Here is a 21,069-nt window from a genome sequence, read left to right as displayed (position 1 = left end):
TCCTAGTGTAGAAGGTCTAGGTCCATGTGTGCTAATCCATCCTGGTATTGATCCCAGTGTGGCATTGTACGTTTACGATCCCCTAAAATTAAAAAAAAAAAAAAAAAAAAAAATCTAAAAATAAAAAATAAAGTAAAAAAAAAAAGAAAATCTTATAATTTATGCTCAAAATATATGTATAATAAAATAAAATGAAAAATATAAAAAAATAAAATCATAAAATTAAAAATATAAAGTAAATAATCTTATGATTTATGCTGAAAAAAATTTATAATAAAATAAACTAAAATATATGTAAAAAAAATAAATGATGAAAATGAAAATAAAATAAATAAATCATTGTAAATTATGCTAAAACCCGTCAATCAAAAATATGTCAGTTTACATATTGGTACAGAGGTGAAAAAGTATCCGTTTCTCTGGTCTGGTCTTGAAAAAAGGTGAAGATGATATTATAATGTTCAAATGTTAATTTGACACGATATAAGAGGCACAAAAAAAAGGAGAGAATCAATCACATGATCATTCGCTTTAGAAATGGCGCCACAATAGCATGTTTGCTAACACACATCTCTGCTAAACATCTGAGGAAGAGCCTATGTTTTCCTGTAACAACAATAATAACCGAGAATAATTTTATTGTAATATACGTAAAATAGATAATCTTCATTTTTTTCAACCCTCTAAAAAAACAAAAAAAATAAAAATAAACAGTGAATTAATTCTTTAATTATTTCATTAAAAAAATTGTAAATAACAAGTTGCATCTAAAGAATATTTAACCATCATATAAACAGAATAAACATGCAATAGTTGCAGCTAGCAGCAAACAACAACAATGCTTGCATCCGTAAATCAGTTTGTATCTCCATGCACTTCATACCTCTTAGTTTAATTTAATTTTGTTTTTTTAATTTTTATTTATTATACTTTATTTATGCCTCGCGGGAATTTAGCCCATCATGGAGGAATTACATAAAATAAAATAAATGTTTACTTTTTCATGTAACAGTGCACTTTACTGTTAATTTGCGCTCTATTATTATTACTGTTGTTGTTGTTATTTATATTATTAATATTATTGTGATTATTTTAGGAGTTTCACATCAGCGCACACTAAAAATAAAAATAAAAAATGACACGGTGACATTGGTGTGACGGCAACAGCAGGACGGCGTTCTTCAAAAATAAAAACAAATCAACAGAGAAAAGCTCTGCTCTTCTTCACAACATCAGCAGAGCTCGCCTTCATGAAAGCCCAAAATCTGCAGTCGATACGCAGCTTTTAATTATTTATGAAACTCACGATTACGCCGCTATTGGTCTGATGTCACGAATCCATCCTCGCTCCTCCTGAATGCATTTATCTTCTCGGGCCGAAGCTGCTTCTGTCCGTCTTTTAAAATAAACAAACAGCGTTGGACGTTCTTCTACAGACGAAACCTGAAAAAGAATCAAATGTTTTTATTTGTCTCATGAAACGGCGGATTTTTACGGATTTGCACCTGTTAGATAGGAAACAGGTTTTTCTTGTTACGACCTTGTTTACGAGAAATATGTGTTAACTAACATGTTATTGCGGCGCATTTTTTAAAGTGAATGATCACGTGATCGATTCCCTTTTTAACAATTTGACATTCATCATTTTTGGAGACGTGAAACGTACATATGTGAAACTTTTTCACATATGTACAGATAAGCTAAAACATTCTTGATTGAGCGGTTTAATTTTATTTTTTTATATTTCTTATTTTATTTAATAAATATTTTAATCAAAAAATACAAAATCACTTTTTTTTAGATTTCATATTTTATTTTTTATCATTTTATTTATTCAAGTTTTTTTACATAAATTTTCAACATAAAATATCATTTTTTTATGTTTATAATTTAATTTTTCAAGTTTTTCTTTACATACATTATCAGCATAAAATGTAATTTTTTAATGTTTATAATTTTATTTTTTCAAGTATTTTTATGTACATGCATTTTCAGCATAAAATATAATTTTTTCACGTTTATAATTTTATTTTTTCAATTTTTTTATTTTACATACATTTTCAGCATAAGATATATATTTTTTTATGTTTATAATTTATTTTGTATGCATATTTAATTTCATTTATATTTTCAGCATAAAATATAAAATCTTTTTTATATGTTTTACATTTTTATTTTTATCATTTTATTTTTTCATATTTTTTTAATCAATATTTTTCTTTTATTTTATATTTTTATTTCTGGAATTTTATTTTATTATATATTGCATGCCGAAAGCCTTGGATCAAGAGCGTTTTAGTTTTCATATCTGTACATATATTAAAAATCAAAAATTTTCTTAAGTCTGATCTTGAAAAATTACGTTAATTTTATTTTATTTTATTTTATTTTTTGAAAATTTTTTTATATGTAACGAGAGGCACAAAAACGATCCAAAACGTAACTTTTATCAGCCGCGGCTTCATCGGTTTCCTCCTTCGCTGCCGTTTCTGGCTCAAAAATGGACTCGTGACCGACGTTATCGATTAAAAATCAGAAATCCATCCCTCGGAAAGCTACCGCGGCTCGAATCGATGGGAGAGTGTGCATGTTGGAGCGCGTATGTCCTGGCATGCGTGCCAAAGTGGGCGACACACACACACACACACACACACACACACACACACACACGAGTTGATTCTGCCAAAAGCGAGCGTTGCCCAAGGAACCGCAGATGCTGTCGTCCTCTTCTTGTGTAACCATGGCGATAGTATCCCTCGGCGACATGTTTTGTCTGTTTGCCTCAGTGTCAAAAGATACCGACACACACACACACACACACACACACACGTGGGAGAGACTTAAAGGCTGCCGAGGCCACTTGTTTATATATTTAGTTTTTGGAAAGAGAACCTGTTTGATGGTCAGCTAGCTGACAGCGACAGGCGAACATATTTCAAATTCGGTTTTCGACAAGAGAAACAAGCATACCTTGGTTTGGGGACGACCCTTCCGAGGAACTCGAGGTGTCTCACTTTCACCGTCCTCGCACCAAGGGTGAGGAAGAGCTTATTTTCCGAAATTTTGGGGGGGCGTTTCAAATCTTACGTCCGGTTTCCGTCTTACGAAGGAGTTTTGGGAATTTTTGTGACACCCGTCTCACTGATTCATCTTTGTACCGCAGAATTGCCGGTGGTACCTTCGTTTCAGGGTGGGGTTATGGCGTCGGAGACGTTTGCTTCTACAGGGTTCATCTGGTTTGGCAAGATTAACTCGCCCAGATTAATTAATTCAACCTCGACAAGTCCGTTAAAGAATCGTAAAAATACTCTTAGGCCCTGCATCTTTGTACCCTTCTTGCTCTATGGACTGGTTGCACTGAACCCCAAACTGTCGATCTAGTCCACCCAGTGTCGGAAAGGACGTGATGCGCCCCCCAGCATCTTGTGTAAGATGTTTCGTGATCCACATCGCAGCCTGAAGGTGCGTGAACCGGCTTTTTTTATCAGTCGTGTGAGAAGACCCAACTGTCTAAGCGGTGGGGTTGCTCACTGTGGGCAGCGCTGCCGGTGTGGACTCCACAAAGGGCATCGCATCTTCTACCAAACCTCAGGCGCGAGCAGTATCTGCTTGGCTGCCTCTCGATAATCCGCTTTTCGTTTTTAGTCCGTTGTTTTGCTCGCGTTCGCCTGCGACTGACTGAGGCGTTCGTGAGATTCGGTTGTACGCTTGTTGATTTAGCGCGGCACGACACCTTCGGGCGAACCGGACCGCTGCCGTTGTTGTCGGACAAGTGTCACTTCGGGCCAAGCTCGGGGTGAACCTCTCCCAGACGGCTTTTCCCCAGGTGTCAACTAATGGCAAAGCCTGTTTGAGGGCAAAGCAAAGATGTAGAGGTTAGCTTGGTGGTACTCCGCTTCAAGGTTGGACCTCTCCATCCACCATTTCAAGGGTTTATTGTTTAGTTTCAACGGAACACCAGATGTGGAAGTGGAGGTTGTCGAAAAATCGTGGCAACTGGACTTGTATTTCTTCATTTGGAGATGTTTCAAGCCTCATCCCAGAGGCTTCTTCACATCTAATGACCTGTGGCTTCTTTAACTCCTCAAGAAGCGGTCTTTGTCAGAACAGAAAAACCACCCCGGAACCGAGGAGGGGGGCCTCAGACACAACCTTTCACCAACATCTAAAGCCGTACTGGGATCAATACCAAGATGGTATCCACCAATTAGGAAAGATCCACTACCAGAACCAGTCCCTGGTATCTCCCACCGGAGCCTCAATCCATGGGATCCAACAAGTTTCCTTTGGTTCACATTCTGAAAAGTTTGGCTTTACCTTTTCCCACTCCAATCCAGGCAAATCCCCAAAAGTTGCCCCTTTGTCCCCAACGAATGACACCCCTGTTAGCATAACAACCCCCTTCCACCTAGTTTCCGCCGATCAACTCTTCCATTTCCGTCACAAGCCACTGTAGCCTAGCCCAAAACCCTGGCGGTTATCTTGGGAAACTCCCCACAGTTCAAAAGAAGTGAAGAAGCCTCTGGGATCAGGGCAGAAACATCTTCAAGCGAAGAAATTCAAGACCAGTTGCCACAACAAGAAGACAATAATTCACCATGACATGGATAACAGAGAACCTCCGCGGACACTGAGTGGGCAGTTGGCAAGGATTGGTTCATCTCCAGTTCCTCCTGTCCGGTTTGAGGCAGTTGATTTAACGCCGACCCAGCGAGCCAGAATTTGAAGGTACCGAATATCAGTCAAGGATGCCACAGAGCTAAACTCCACTGAAAACCAACTGGGCCAGTCCTGGGTGAGCCGGGAAGCAAGTCGGACCCAGGAAGAACTCTTTCGTCATTTGAAATATCCAAATTCTGTAGAATCCCCAGATTCTCAGATCGGTACAAATTCCACTGCACGCTCCATACCAGGTCAACTGAAAAGAACGAAAAGATTATGTATTTTTCGTTACATTTCACCAGGTTCAGATCGTTATTCAGTGGATTTACTGTTTAAATTCTGGGGATGCGCGGAGAGACCATGGACTGTTGAGCATCGATAACAGCTGACTGCTAGCATGCTCTGCGCTAAGACCGTATAGCTAACTCGCTGTATGTCGCTATTATAATGTTTCAACACTTTTGCAATATGAACTACATTTCCAATGTACAGTCAACAACTGTATGTGTTGCTAGTTTCTCGCGCCGAGCGATCATAAAACGGCTGCCGAGAGGCCCGGTGAGGCACTCGGTTCTCCTGCCTCACCGGCCGTGCACCTCAATGCACGTCCCACTTCCATCAAAACCATCGCAGCAGTGGGTGGTAGACTGAGTATGCAGTTAAGAATCAGCAAGTCTTGGAGTATTATATATTATGTATTACCGTATTTTGCGGAGCATAAGGCAGCTTGGTGGCACTAAAAACATTTTAACAGATTTTTGAGCGCGTTGTACCACATAAAATTGGTTGGACGTCAGGAAGCACAAGAGTTCATACATAAGGCACACCTGATTATAAGGCGCACGGACTATTTTTGTGAAAGTCTTAGGATTTCAAGTGTGCCTTATAGTGCAAAAAATACGGTATTATCCTGATGTCAGGGGAAAAATACATCCGAATTGTTGCACAAGAGTAAAACCATATCATTGGACATGGATACCAACACTAGCAAGTGGACCGGAAATGGCTCACCCTCTTTAAAAGGCTCCCAGGAGTGTTTGCTGTTTCAAGAGCGACATCTAGCAGTTAGCGTTGCTACGCTGGTTCAGCCTGGACAGCTGGGGATCTTTCCCCCCCCCCGTTTTCAGATCAGGTTGCAAAGAGCAGCCTCATCCCATTATGGCTAGCAGGGTCTCAAACCATAGGTACATTCGGGGTGTACCTTCTTGGCATCATGTGGATTTGACTCGCGCTATTTTTTCACTCGCTGTGTTTGTAATCATGTGATCTTGTGCTTTTCTTGTCCTGTAGGACCCGGGATGATGTCATCGGCAGTGTCAGGGGGACGCCAAGACCCGCCGGGGCAACCGGCCTTCGGCTCCGACTACCTGTCCGGTGAGGGTCGCAGGAGTACATGTAGCTTAGATCATGCTAAATAGCGCAATTTTCCCTTACGGAGACCGATTGTCCGTTGAGTTGCTAACCAGCAAGCCAAACTCTTCACCACACATGTTTGCAGCTCCACAGGCTCCTCGTCAGGGTCATAAAGTTGTTTTTTAGCTGATTTGGTCTGACTCCTACGCTGGCATGACCGATTGATATCGTTCACAACAATTCTTTGGAGGAACTGGAGGGAGAATTTGATAGTGCAATAATGCCTTTGTGAAACCGGCGGTGTTTCCATTCTCAGCCGGGCAAAGAGCCTTTTTGGTCTCCGGAACAGGTGAGAAAAGTCTTTTCTGCGCCCAACCAAAAGATTTCCGACTCTGTGCTTCGGTATCCCTGAGGCAGAAGCGTTTTTATTCACACTCGCGAATTGATACCTCGAAACGGATGGATTACCGGCGTGTAATCTCGGGTGTAAATCACAAAAAAAACCAACAATATTAGCTGCAATATTTATAAAAAATAAAGACAAAAAGACTGTTTTTTCAACATTCGAGCATACAATGCTTGCTCCCATAGCAACTCAACCAAGCACAGGTAGTGAAGAGACAATCATAAAAGGCCTGTTCTTATAAAATAGTCTTTCTTTTTCACGGTGCACTGTGTCACAGTGTCTGCGAGTTGGCGAAAGACATCTTTGAATCTCCCGATCTGAGAAGAACTGTGATTCACATCCTGCCGTCCTAAAGCTGCATCCCAGTTCAAGCATCCAAGCTTTGCTGAACTGGGATGCAGCTTTAGGACGCCGGCCTCATCGTTCTCTCTCGGTTCTTTCTAGGACGCTTTAGCTGTTTTTATTTCCCGTCTTGTGTTTGAAAACAAGAAGTAACCGATCTTTCATGACCGCCTTCACATTTCCAGTTCCAGAGAACAGAAGCTTCCTTGATGCCACTGGTCTCACCTGCGTTCCCCAACTGTTTCATCTCCAAGCCTCCGCCGTGAGAGAATCCTCCTCCTTCTCCTTCCGATTTTCCTTCTCAGTGGCTTTTCTTTTTCTTTTCTCCCCCCTTTCTGTCTTCGTTCCCGTCTCTCAGGTCCCACCATGGGCGGGATGGCCGACCAATGGGGCACCAGCAAGACCAAGGACACCAGCATGCCCGACTCCTTTCTAGGTCCACTTACATTTTCGCCTCCTTTCGGAGGGGATCGGAGGAGACGCGAGAAGTTAGAGTCGCATTTTAAGGATGGAGCGATGGGTTTAATCCAACTTCGGGGGGAAGATTTAGTCCTACCTGGCTTGAAACTTAGATGAGGCAAAGCGCGAGCTTGTACAGCTTGATTTTTCTTTGGTCGATCTCGGAAACGATGAACCGGGGGCTCGTTTTCTAATTGTGATTGGAAACAAGGCGCTATCGAGGAAATTGAAATGAACTGAAGCGATCCGAGACATTTGATTTTGCTCGGGGAAAAGCTTAAATTAGGATATTTTGATAACAGTCTTTACAAAGCACAGCTGTCCCTTAAGATACGAATTTAATTGGATCCAGATGTGGGTTCGTATGTTGAATTTTTTTGTATCTTAAATGAATTTTCCCCATGTGAAATAAGAGAAAACCATTTTATGTGTTCCAACCTGCCCTCAAAACTCGCAAAATAAGAATGTTATTATGAAAAACCCTGAAAAAGAAGGATATTAATAATGTAAGGGACACCAACAAGAAAAATCATGGTTATTGTGAACTTGTAAGCTTAGGGCCCATGATGATTATGAATAAAGTACATAAAATATGCACAAAGATATGAAAGAGATTGGAACACCACAAGAGATATGCGTAGTGAACCAACGGCCCGGACAAAGTAGCCGAGGGATACTGGAAGCTGCGAATCTGCGGCGGCGTCTTGAAGTGTACTCGAGTTGCGAGAGCTTGCTTGGCTTGTACCGCGCGATTTTTGATTTTCTCGCTCTCGTAATTTGTATCATGGATTTTTTTTCAAGGATAAAATTTGCTCGAATCGAGCTTCGTATCTTAAACAAAAAAGAACGAGCATACAGTGATTCGTATCTTAAGGGGCTACTGTACACCTCTCTGGTTTCAAGTTGGACCCAAGCTCCCATTTTCTACCGTACATTCGGCCGAAGTTGGGGTTTATAGTGCCCAAGTGACGGGACAAGAGGAGCTCAACTAGATAAGAATCATCCAAAAACAAAAAAAAGCCCAGTTCCAACAAAAGTATCTGCGGACGATTGATCTCTGTGTCGTCTCTCCACCAGGATTCTCTCAGTCTGGAATGGGCGGGACCGTGGGGTCCAGCATGCCGCCGTTTCAGACCAGTATGAGCTCCGCTCTCGGCCAGTCTGGGCTGGGCGGCGCTTTGGACTCCCAGAAGAGTTCAGGCCTGTTCGGTTCTGATCCCAAAAGCAGCAGTAATACCAGTGGGAGCGTCCCCTTTAAAGCCGGTGATCCATTCTCCTCTGGTGGTCCGGGAATCCATACTATGGATCACACTGCAGGTATCTCAGCGGTGGGGTCGGGGTGGTGGTGGTGGTTGCTGGGGAGGCTTTCACAAACCCGTGTAGAGAAGCTATCAGCAGAGTGAGGTCCCCTGTCACCTCCGGGCTCATCAAAATATGGCTCTTGGATACGTCCGTGGAGGTTCTCGGTCATACAAGTCATGGCGAATGCTTGTCCAAATCTTGTCGTCGCTTGAATTTCTTCGCTTGAAGACGTTTCAGCCCTCATCTCAGAAGGTACTTCGGTTCTAATGACCCGTGGGGGAGTTTCCCAAGATACCCGTCAGGGTTACTGGCGGGTCTTGGTTACAATGGCTTTATATATAAAATGGAAGAGTTGATGTGCAGAAACAAGGTCCGAGGGGGTTGTTTTGCTAACGGGGGTGTTTTTAGGTTCGGGAGTGGCTTTTGGAGCGTCTTCCTCCTGCGCGGTAAAACCAAAAAAAAGTCATCTTCTTCGGTGGCGGAATTGAACGGCCTCAGAATTTCATTGGCCCGATGTGACGAGGCTAAATGTTTTGGTGCCGTGAAGCTCATCAGCCCCCCCCCAAAAATCCACGAATTAGCCGCATTGTTGTTTAAGCCGCATTGTTAAAAGCGCCTGGAAAAAGCACCGACTTTTAGTCCGGAAATTACGGTACCTGGATTGGAATGTGACACCTCTTGGATCCAGATCAACTCCCACCTGACCCTCAGCCCATGTGACCCAACAGGTTTCACATTCTCAGAAGTTTGGCTTCACCTTTTTACATTCCAATCCAGGTAAATCCCCAAAAGTTGCTCCTTTTTCCCCAACGAACGACACCCCTGTTAGCATAACAACCCCTTTGAACCAAGTTTCTGACCTTCAACTCTTCTGTTTACATAACAAGCTACTGGAACATGGCTGTGGAGGTTCTCAGTCATCCATGTCATGGGGAATTCTTGTCGAAATCTTCTTGTCTTGGCAACTGGACTTGAATTTCGACTCCAGTTGCCAAGACGAGATTTCGACAAGAAGCCACGCCACTGTACCCTCGACCCGCCCAAAAAACCTGGCGGTTATAATCAGAAACTCCCCACAGGCCATGAGAACGTCTCCAAGTGAAGAAATTCAAGCCCAGTTGCCAAGACAAGACGATTCGGACAAGAACGGTTGAATATTTCATCGTGACGTGCTTGAATTGGAACCTCTAATCCTAATGTTGTGGTCGGAGGGTGGACTGGCGTCAGGGAAGCAAAGTTGTTGAACAGGACAGGCTTCGGGCAGCAGAGGGCAGCCTCCTCTTGTTAGTCTACCGAGCAGACGGGAGGGAGGTCTCCATCCACCGCTTTTTAAGCTGATGTGACTCGTCCGCCGACGGACGCAGTGACAACCTCATGTACCACAATCACCAAGAAAGTCACGCCTTTTACTTTCCCCGGCTCTATCTAATGATAATCAATATCTTGTCCGCGGAGGTTCTCGGACATACAAGTCATGGAAATCTTCTCGTCCCGGCAACTGGACTTGACTTTCTCCGCTTGAAGACGTTTCTGCCCTCATCCCAGAGGCTTCTTCAGGGAGTTTCCCAAGATAACCGCCAGGGTTTTGGGCGGGTCGAGGTGACGGGGGATTGTTATGTAAATATTTTTATTTACAAGGACAACTATAATAACTGGATTTGTCCTCGCCGTGTTCTGGTTGTTCTGTTTGCTTTATTTGCCAAGTTCTTCCTCCCCTGTATCTGATTAACGTTGTATGCTCAACTCTTCGGATCAATCCAAGAGTATCTTATTTTTGGGCAAACAACAACCAGAACATGGCGAGGCCAACCCTAATTGTTATGGTTTCATTTTGTAAATAAAAATATTTACATAACAAACCACCGTAACTTAGACTCTCCCAAAACTGTGGCGGTTATTTTGGGAAACTCATTATTATTATTATTATTATATTGTTATTATAAAATATATAATAATAATAATTTGGGAGAGTCTAAGTTACGGTGGTTTGTTATGTAAATATTTTCATTTACAAAGACAACCATAATAATAATAATAATAATTATTATTATTAATAATTATTAAAAAATAATAATTATGACGATGACAATAATGATGATGATGATAATAATAATAATGATAATAGTAATAATAATTGATTAAAATATATATATATATATATGATTTAATAATATATATGTATATAAATGTGAATATACATATATACTTAACATGTGTATATATTTGTGTATATTTATATGTGCATATATGTATGTATACGTGTATATCTATATGTATATGTATATATATATATACAGGACTGTCTCGGAAAATTAGAATATTGTGATAAAGTTCTTTATCTTCTGTAATGCAATTAAAAAAACAAAAATTACTTTTTCATGATATTCTAATATTTTGAGATAGGATTTTTGAGTTTTCTTAAGATGTAAGCCGTAATCAGCGATATTAAAATAATAAAAGGTTTGCCATATTTCAGTTGATTTGTAATGAATCCAGAATCTATGACATTTTTGTTTTTGTAATTGCATTACAGAAGATAAAGAACTTTATCACAATATTCTAATTTTCTGAGACAGTCCTGTTTATACGTATGTTTATATATATATATATGTATATATATACTCATTAGAAGTGAATGGGATGAGGACCGAAATGTCTTCACGTGAAGAAATTCAGTTATCGCGACAAGAAGATAATCAATATCTGCTGTAACGACGGGGTGTAAAGAATAAGAATAAGAATAAGAACAACTTTATTTATCCCGAAGGAAATTGTTGTGCCAGAGTTTCAAGTAAAACATAACAATAATAAATAATAAATAACAGTAGCACCAAGGTTGGTGCAGCTTAAAACAAAAAATATTCCCCGAGGAGGGAAACCGTAAGTTTTTCCCGGTGAGTCGCTAAAGCCGGAGCTCAGCCGGTCACGTTACATAACCGGGATTACGAAACAAATTGAGGAGAATTTGATCTTTGGAGAAACGGAAGCTTCCCGCGGCGCCGTTATCGGATATATATCTTTTCAGATGCGAAGTATCCGTCGTCGTAGCTACAACGTTCCGGTTGCGCGTCATTGAGCGACGAACCGTAGAAACGCCCCGAAACACGGTAGCCGTCATCGCCGCAGATCTGGAGATATCGTCTCAAAAACGTTGTTTTTATTTGTTTTAAAAGCTGTCCGATTCTTATTAACGGTTTTCTTTACTTCCCGCCTGGGATTTAGCGAGTTCCGCGCGGGAACGGCTTTACCGAGAAAACGGGAGTTCCACAATCGTTACGCAATCGGCTTTTCCCGACGAGTCGAACTTGATTACAAAACGCGCTCGGCTGGATTTACGCAGCGAAACGTCCGAAACGGCAGATGTAAATATCGGAAGGAGGGGTTTTCGGAAGCCTGAATTGAGTAATCCCGACCCGGTTTGGATGTGGATGGTTCGCCGTGCAGCATTTTGGGTCCAGGTTAATGCTTTCCTTGGCAGGCTGACAGACTCCAGATTAAGATGTACTCCCATTAAATACCCCATTACATTAAATATAGATGATAATGCCGCTGCCGCGCCGTTTATAGCAGGTGAGCCGCGAGGGGAAAATAGCAACTAATCAGTTTATGAATGCAGGCGAGGATTTGAAAAAGAAGGGGAGGGACTTCTTTTTATTTTATTTTAATTTTCTTTTTTTATGGAGCCGGTGATGTAGGACAGATTTGGACGGATTATAAACAGGGCTGCTGTCGCGTTACCTCCACGTATGCTCGGCTCAGCGCAAAACGAGTATGTGTGTGTGTGTGTGTGTGTGTGTGTGTTTGTGTGTGTGTGAAGCTCGCCTAAGCATTTTTTTTTTTAATTTGTAAAGATAACCAGGCTTTCTGTTCCCAGCCTGCATGTTCCTTCTTATGACGGCGGTGGGGGATGGGAGCGATGAATTGGAGGGAACCCCTGTGAGCTAGCTAGCTAGCTAGCTAGCTAGCTACGCCACTAGCATATCCGATATAACATCCTCATTGAATATCTCCAAATTCTCACCCTTCCGTCGGTCTCGCCGCCGTCCCGGCTCCTCTTCGATCATCTTCCCGTCTCCCGTTCTGTTACGAGCTTACGAAGCACTTGCCGTTGCTAATTTGCAAACATGCACGGTGAGGGAAAGGCTGTTACCGTCCTGTAATGACTTTATCCCAGGAAGGATTGCGGACACAGATTCATTCCACTGCAGGATGAATGTTATCATTATTATTATTGTTATTGTTATTATTATTATTATTATTATTATTATTATTATTATTATTATTATTATTATTATTATTATTATTATTATTATTATTATTATTATTGTTATTATTATTATTATTATTGTTATTATTATTATTATTATTATTATTATTATTATCATCTTCATTATTTTAAATTATTATTTTGTAGTTATCATTAATAATAATAATAATTTTGTCATTATTATTGCCATTATTTTGTTTTTATTGTTTTTTTTGTTGTAACTATCATATTATTATTGTTATGACCATCATAATTATCATTATTTTTTATTATTATTATTTTTATTATTATTATTATTATTATCGTCAATATTTTCTTATTATTCTATTGTTATGAACAATAATGATAACAATATTAATAATAATATTATTATTATTATTATTATTATTGTTATTGTTATTATTATTGTTATTATTATCCTCGTCATTATTTTAGATTATTATTTTATAGTCATCATTGATAATAATAATAATTTTGTCATTATTATTGCCATTATTTTGTTTTATTGTTTTTTTTGTTGTAACTATAATATTATTATTGTTATTACCATCATAATTATCATTATTTTATTATTATTATTATTATTATTATCGTCAATATTTTCTTATTATTTTATTGTTATTAACAATAATGATAACAACATTAATAATAATATCATTATTATTATTGTTTTTATTATTGTTTTTGTTGTTGTTGATGTTGTTGTTATCATCATATTTTATTATTATCATCATCATTATCATTATTTTATTATTATCATTATTTTTATTATTGTTATTATTGTCATCATATTTCTATTATTATTATTATTATTATCGTCATTATTTTTATAATTATTAATATAAAATATAAAACTAAATATAATTATAAAAATATAATTATTATTGTTATTAACAATAATAACAACAAAAATAATAGCGTTGTTAATATTTGTATCTATTTTTTATTATCGTTGTTATTATTATTGTCATATCATTATTATTATCATCATTTTAATTATTTTGATATCATTTCTATTATTATCATTATTATTATTATTATTATTCAGCCTCGTGGGTCTTCATGCTACACATTTCACACAGGATGGGGGTCGGTATGGATGTTGTAAAAAATAAGTTTGGTCACGCATGGCGGTGACTCGTTCTTTACCGTGATTCTTCCAGACATGCATGGGTTTATATTTTTGTCCCGCGAGACGCCCGACTCAATATTGTGTTTATTTGCTTGGTAGCTGCACCTCCGTGGCTCTATTTGTTTGTTTGCCTGCTAGAAAATTCCAGCTTGGCCCCCCCGAGTCACACTGATGATGATGATGGTCATCTTTAAATGTGAATCCCTTTGTCTTTGTCTTTCTTATTTTGAGACGCCCCCAAAAAAAAACATCTCCCCAAATCACCATTTTACAAAAAAAAAAAAAAAAAAAAAAAGGAATTAATTTGAAAGTGAATTTGTTCAAAAAGTCCCTTTTAATGAACGATATCCCCGTTTCGACTCTGCTAAACCTTCGTAGCGATCTTGTTTTGTTTATCCGTGCCAGTTTCCCGCGACACGTCGCAACCGATTGCGTTGCTCGAAAGTTTGTCGATTATTTAATGGAATTAATGGCATCAGTTTCTGGTGAGTAAAAACACATTCTGGCCACGTGCATTTATAAAAGCAGGCACCATCACATATTGGTAACAATAAGGGATATTTAAGGTTTGAGCCAAAAGGAGCCTTAAAACATCCAGACTGTGGTTACTATGGCTTCACACAGTCCGCGGGAGAATCTGCGAAGCTACGAACGGCGAATATCATCCCGCTAAAGTCTATTCTGACGAAGAATAAGATGATTCTCCAACCAGACCTCCGTTGCGTCCGAATGAAGCTCTCATGTTGAACTGCATCGATAACGTTTTCTTCGTTAGTTGCCTTGAAGTCGTCTAAAGATCGACCGATTAGCTTAGCGCGATGAACCTGCGAGTCATCTGGACGGCACGTGAGCGCTGAACCTCCGGCAGTCGCGGGACGTCAAATTTGGACGATCTTCCCGCATCGGGAGACCTAAAAAGCATAAAATGGCCGTTCGTGACCAGCGCCTACAGCGTTCTCTTTTAGGCTACCCTGAAAGACGACGTTGTACCCACTGGTCGGGCGTCCTTGCCTCTTACCGAGCTTCGTGAAAGAGAGAAGATACCCAAGCAGAAGTAAGAGTTGAGAAGGCGTCGGGAAATCCGGACCGGACGGATCAAAATCGTGCCGATAGTAACCACAATCCGATGGCTTTTTGGCAGGTTATCTTCTGACGCGGTATGTGATCGGTTCCTCCTCTTATAAAACCTTCCCACCCCCTCGGCAGCTCCCATCCTCTCTCCCGGCGGCTCAATGGATGACAGCAGCCCCACTTCGTCCACCTCCGAACCCCTCAGCCCTGAGAGAGCAGGGCCGGGGGTCGAGGCTGGCAAGCAGCAGCAGAGACGAAGGAAGAAGAAGAGGAAGGGCCGTGACGAGGTGTACAACTTCTTGGATAGCCAGGAGAATAACGTCGGCGAATATGACAAGCTCGGGATGCAGGAAAAGGGTGGAGAGGAGGTGGAGGAGGACGAGGAAGAGAACTGGGAGTGGGAGATCAGAGAGAGTGGAGGAGGGGGTAGAGTGAGAGGCAGGAAGGCTAAGAGTCGGGCAAGGCTTCCAGAGGAGTGGGGAGCACCCCAGCAGCCCGTCTCTCCGACGCCCGCCGCCGTGGCTCCGACCTGGGCTACCGAGGCCGACGCGACCCCTCTTGACTCCGTGGCTCAGAAATCCAGCCCCGGTCATGCTTTCCCCTCCGCCTCTGTAGAGATACCCACAAGTTTCAGCAACCGCTCCCACGCTAGCCTCGCATCAGATTCATCTCCGCGCTCCTACGAGCCCATGTGCGTGGATGACTTTCCCGGGTCCGATAAGGACTGGCAAAAGGCGAAGCCGCCGAAGGTCGAGTCTGGCAAAGCCGAAACAAGTATTAGCGCGACGGCTGGTGCTGCCCCCAGGAGTAGCTTAGCCGGGGATGTCGGCGGTAGCCTAGCGCTGATGGCAGGGGACAATCTAAGTCCGGTCTCCCAGACCTTCAACTTCCTCGATTCGGTCCTCCAGACCCCGCCGGGTTCCACTCCCGACTCACAAACCACCACGCCTATCACCAACACCCCTTCCCTTGCCACAGCACCCCTGTCCACTACGGCAGAAGCGCTTGTTTCCGCCTCACAAACCTCCTCTTCCGTCCCGCACCCTTGCAAGTACCTCCCAGACCTCCCCCCTGCATCGGCTTTGCTCATGAACTCGCCGGCCTCGTCCGTCACAGAAACGCAGCAGGCTACGACCGCCGTCAAATCGTCCCTTAACATTGACGCCAAACCCTTCGTCCCCTCGACCCCACAGCCGGCTCTCCCGACAACCGCGGCTGCGGGTAGTTCCTTTTCCGGAACCGCCCCCGTTGCGTTCCCCGCCTCGACTCCGCCCCTTGGTTGTCCGGCTCCACCCGCTAAAAGCGCCCATCCATCATCATCAGACACTCCCCCCAGAGCTGTAGCCGTGCCCCTTACCGCAGCCACTCCCCTTTCCTCCACCACCCCAGCAGCCCCTCCCACTCTCCCTGCACACTCAGAGCACCAGGATTCCTCATCGCCACTGCTCCCCCCACTGGAAGGTTGGTGAACTACAGGGGAAGATAATGAATAACATGGGGCTAATTTGAACTGAAGTCTCTGTATACTAAGATAGCAGGACCTTGCTATTAGTTGTCCTCCTGTATGCATGGCTGTTTGTGGATTGAATACCGGGCCTGCTTGGTGCTTGGTCCCTTCTGTTATGTCTTTGTAATAACCAGGGCCCGACAGGTTAGAAACAAAACCAACCCGTAACTCAGAGGGATTGGCACTGAAAAGCATACAACTCTTTCTTACTGGCACCGAAAAGCATACAACTCTTTCTTACTAATACCCATTAAAAAAAGCACCTTCTTAACGCAAATCATTTGTGTCTCGGTACTCGGCTGTTTAGCACTCGTACCAGACACAAAGGTACCACACTGGTCGGGCCCTTCATTAACAAACCTCCAGTGTTAATGTGATAAGTTTCATTGTCCTATTTGAACCCCCGCCGCCCCCCATGCCTCGCTTGCCTCTTTTTGTATGGATCTAGAACCGTAACCACTCTTATCGTTATTTTTCCGCCACATCTGATAGCTGTACTACCCTCCGCTTGCTCCGCTCTTCTTTGCTCTGATTGTCAACGATGAGTAGCTTCCCACGATCTCCTCTAGGGGGCGCTGTGAGCGCGCAAACCGGAACCTTGCAAGGCCAAGCTAGGAGTCACGTAGCGCAAAAATCCATCATTTAAGAGATGGTTTTTGGATTTGGACATTTTTAACCTGCAGTTATTTGATTGTCAGAGCACGCCTTTTTTTTTTTGGCATAGCCATATGCATTTTGTGTTGTTTTTTTTTTTTTTTTTTGTGTTTATAGCTGATACTTCTATCATAGTGTACTTTGAAATGGATGCAGTAAACCCGGTACAGACCAGGATTAAACCAAAAGTAGTCGACCGGCAAGAAGTTGAGCAATTCTACGTCCGACTATTTATTCCCTGCAAATCTCTGAGCGTAGCTACACCAAACTGAAGGTTTGATCCGATCCAGAGTTATGTTTTTTTTCCTGCTCTTGCACCCGTTCAGGTCTATTTTACAGTTTAAGTTCAGACATGTCTCCCACTCACTGTTACTCAACGTAAAAATACAAAAGAGAGTTCCCCCCAGTTGATACTGTGATAGAAAGATGAGTCCAAAATGAAGTTTCCAGACATCATGCTTTTTTTTTCTCCGAATATCATCCAGTAATCCGGGGGGAAACGATCCAATGATTTCATTCTAATCCTCATGACTTTGGAAACTTCTGGGTTTCAATCCCAAACACATTGTCTTTGACTACATTTCTGTCACCGGGCCCTTTTGTTAGCAAAAACCTAGCCAACATGGTGGAGCTAGTTGCGGAAAAACATTCCCCAAAGTCCCATTCGGAAGGCCTCAAAGCTGCGACGAGTCTCAAAAAGGGACCATCAGAAACCACCTCTCAAGCATGTGCTTGAAGTTACACTTGTTTTGGTTTTGGTCAAGGAGGTTCCAGTGCTGAAGCCTTTGTTAGCGTTGATGTTGAACTGTGACCTTTGACGCCACCATGCAGATTTCCAATGTGACTGAACGTTATGTTTCCCTCTCCTCCCTCCCCTTTCTCTCTTTACCTCGATGCGACCGACGATGCGACCAAAACGACGACAGGTAAGACTCGTTACTATATTTGCCATTTTTTTTCCTTGGAAATGGCCGAGGTAGACTATGCCAAGACTACCGTCATTTCCGGACTGTTGAGTGCACTTGAATATAAGTCGCATGGGCTGAAAATCAATAAATGTACCGTACTTTTCGCACTATAAGGCGCACTTAAAATCCTTACATTTTCTCAAAAATCCGCCGTGCGCCTTATAATCCAGCGCCTTATGTATGAATTCTTGTCGTGCCTACTGACCTCCAACCAATTTTATGTGGTACACTGTGTTCAAACATCTGCCAAATGTTTTGGTAAGCGACCAAGCTGCTTTGTTTGATTGATTGTCGAACCGTACCCACCTGACACGTGGGTTGAATATGGGTTGCAGTGTCAGACAACGTTAGATGACAGGGTGCCGAGAGGAACTCTGGTATTGTATGAGGAATTCTGGAGTGGCAGAGATGTATGTTAGACTGGTGCAGGACATGTATGCTCGCTGTGAGACAGTGGCGAGGTGTGCTGTAGGTGTGGTGAGTGCCCCTAAAAACGGCACCTGTTAAGAGGCAAGCTTACGAAGCGAAATTCAGACTCAAGGCTATCAGTAGATGATGGGAATAGAGCAGCCACCAAAGAATTCAACATGAATGAATCAATGAAGTGGAGGAAGCAAGGAGGTGAAGTGCGCCAAGTAAAGAAGACCAAGCAGTTTCTTAGGGAACAAAGTGAGATGGCCACAGTTAGAGGACAATATTCAACAGTGGGTTCGACTACTCTGACTATCTAGTTTTGCTTTATCTACCGTACGCTTTATCATGCGCCTTATAATGCATTGTACCTTATGCTCCGCAAAAGTGTCGTATGTAGCCCAGTTGTAGCTGGGTTCGATCCCCGGCATCTCCACTGTAAGTTGCTTTGGTTAAAAAAAGCGTCTGCCAAAGACTGTAAGGTAGTGTGCCTTATGCTCCACAAGTACGGTATGTGCCCATATACAAGCTGCACTCTATGGTACAAGTGTCCAGATACCATACAAGTTACATACCGGTAACTTGGTCTTCCTCCTGTGCACTAAAACCATTAAAGTCTTCTTCGTGTTGGAATTGAACGGCCTCAGAATTTCACGGTCGTTTCATCGGTCCACTGTGACGAGGCTAAATGTTTCGGTGGCCTGAAGCTTGTCAGACCCCCAAAAAATCCATGAATTAGCCGCATCGTTGTTTAAGCCACAGCGTTCGAAGCTTGTGGACGGTACGGTAAATTCAAATTTTTGATGTTAAAATTCACCGCAAATCAAACTCGGGCATTGGTGTGGCCCCTCCTGGGGTCTTTTTTTTTTTTTTGGTGAATGTCCCTTTTGTACATGCCGTCCTTTCAATATTTTATATCTCATATCCGCAACTTGGACAGTTTTTACAGGAGAGGACGCCCAAGTCGAGACAAACCGATAAATACTTTATCACAAAAACAGGGCTGCAGACCATCTTCCCCCCAGAACTGAACACACGGCTCCCTGAAATCAGACGGTTTTGTCTTAGTCTTGAATCAAACCGAGCAGAATCCAGACAAAGGGGCCTCAGAGGCACAGATGATGACAAAAGGACCATCTGATCTTGGTGGAATTGTCTCCTGGAGCTCCCAACAGGGCAGCAATTAATCAGTGCCTGTTTTAACTCAATCATTTCCCCGTTGTTTAAATGTCCCTCTATCACATTGTCGCTGGAGGAGAAAGTACTATGTGACATGTATGCTCATTGACCCCCATATAGAAGAGAGGGCACGGTCAGGGTTATTTTAGCCATCAGTTTGTTTTGATTTTGATTTTTGAACCGCCGACTCTACTTTTTCAATCAGGTTTTAGTCCACATTGCTCCTGACAAGGTCCCGAAGCTCGGTTTTACAGACGTCGCTTTAATTTTTCTGCCTTGTTGACCGATGTAGGTGGACATGTCTCCCACCTTCCGGGTCATTGCCTTGCAAGAAGGGCATTGGGTGTCTCTCTTGTCGTCTCTTGTGAATTATCGACCGGCTCATCGGTTATAAGGACTGGTAAACATCTCCGCAGGCTTATTTAGTATTCTGTCCAGGTCTATTTAAGTCCTCATTCTCCATCTTCTCTCTATTTATACGACCGAAATCTGCCTGAGTGTCAGTTTCCCCCCGAGAACCAACACCGAGAAGCATCAGGTGGCGGTATATGTATCATCTTGTGAACTATGTGTTTGTCCCGTGGGCTGAAGCTGCCGGGAGGCATTAGCTAGCCGTGTTATCTCAGCAAACCGAGCCGGAGCCGGTGACATCGAGTGAAAGCGAATCCTTCGGTACCAGTGACCCGATCTCTGGCGCCCCCCGGTGGCCGCTCGCGGAACTGCGGCCCTGACCTTGAAGCAACAGCCGGAGCTTCTGCGAGCTCCGATCTGCAGGAACGGGAAAAGGGTTTTATCGGAGAAATTATCGGACGGATTATTCATTTGATTCAGGTTTGCGAATTTGTTTTTGTCAAAAATATCCTTTTGAGACGAGATGAGATGCACTTTAATGATCCCGTGCTTGGGAAATGGTTTTGCAGCAGGAGCAAGACAAGCGAAAAATACACGTTAAAAAAATAAAATAAAATGAATAAACTCTGACATGTAAGAGTATAAAGTATAATCTAAGAAAAAAAGTCTCTCCATAAAAAGTGTTATAAATTAAGATACGTAATGAACAAATGAACTACTGTTTAAATACTAAATACAGTAGCGCAACAATAACTATATCAATAAAAATAAATCAAAATAGAAGAGACAGTTAGAAGGATGAAGACAATAACAAGGATCGGAACAGATAATAAGTAAAATAAAATGAATAAAAATAACCAGGATGAGATGGAATGACAACAAGGATTAAAAAATAAATAAAAAGTAAATAAATAAATTACAATAGACAAAAGAATGACAAGGATTAAAATAAATAAAATGAAATAAAATAAATAACAGAATGACAACAACAATGATAAAAAAATT

General features: G+C 41.9%; 1 protein-coding gene across 6 annotated transcripts in view; it reads left to right on the top strand.

Annotated features, from left to right (window-relative positions):
• The window catches only part of LOC147219360 (uncharacterized), a 106,029-nt gene that overhangs the window by 28,072 nt on the left and 56,888 nt on the right, over window positions 1–21,069 (top strand). For all 6 annotated transcript variants that reach the window (XM_086172644.1, XM_086172643.1, XM_086172642.1 and 3 more), the window contains exons 3-6: window positions 5,953–6,036; window positions 7,122–7,199; window positions 8,300–8,539; window positions 15,130–16,455. In XM_086172644.1, the coding sequence (XP_086028770.1) occupies window positions 5,953–6,036; window positions 7,122–7,199; window positions 8,300–8,539; window positions 15,130–16,455 (1,728 nt within the window). The remainder of the gene's footprint in view (window positions 1–5,952; window positions 6,037–7,121; window positions 7,200–8,299; window positions 8,540–15,129; window positions 16,456–21,069) is intronic.

Source organism: Fistularia commersonii, chromosome 25, assembly GCF_037954325.1.
Source record: "Fistularia commersonii isolate RoL2024-O1a breed Wild chromosome 25, RoL_Fcom_v1.0, whole genome shotgun sequence".
NCBI lineage: Eukaryota > Metazoa > Chordata > Actinopteri > Syngnathiformes > Fistulariidae > Fistularia > Fistularia commersonii.
Note: the sequence above shows the minus strand (reverse complement) of the source record. Positions and strands in the feature narration are given on the sequence as shown.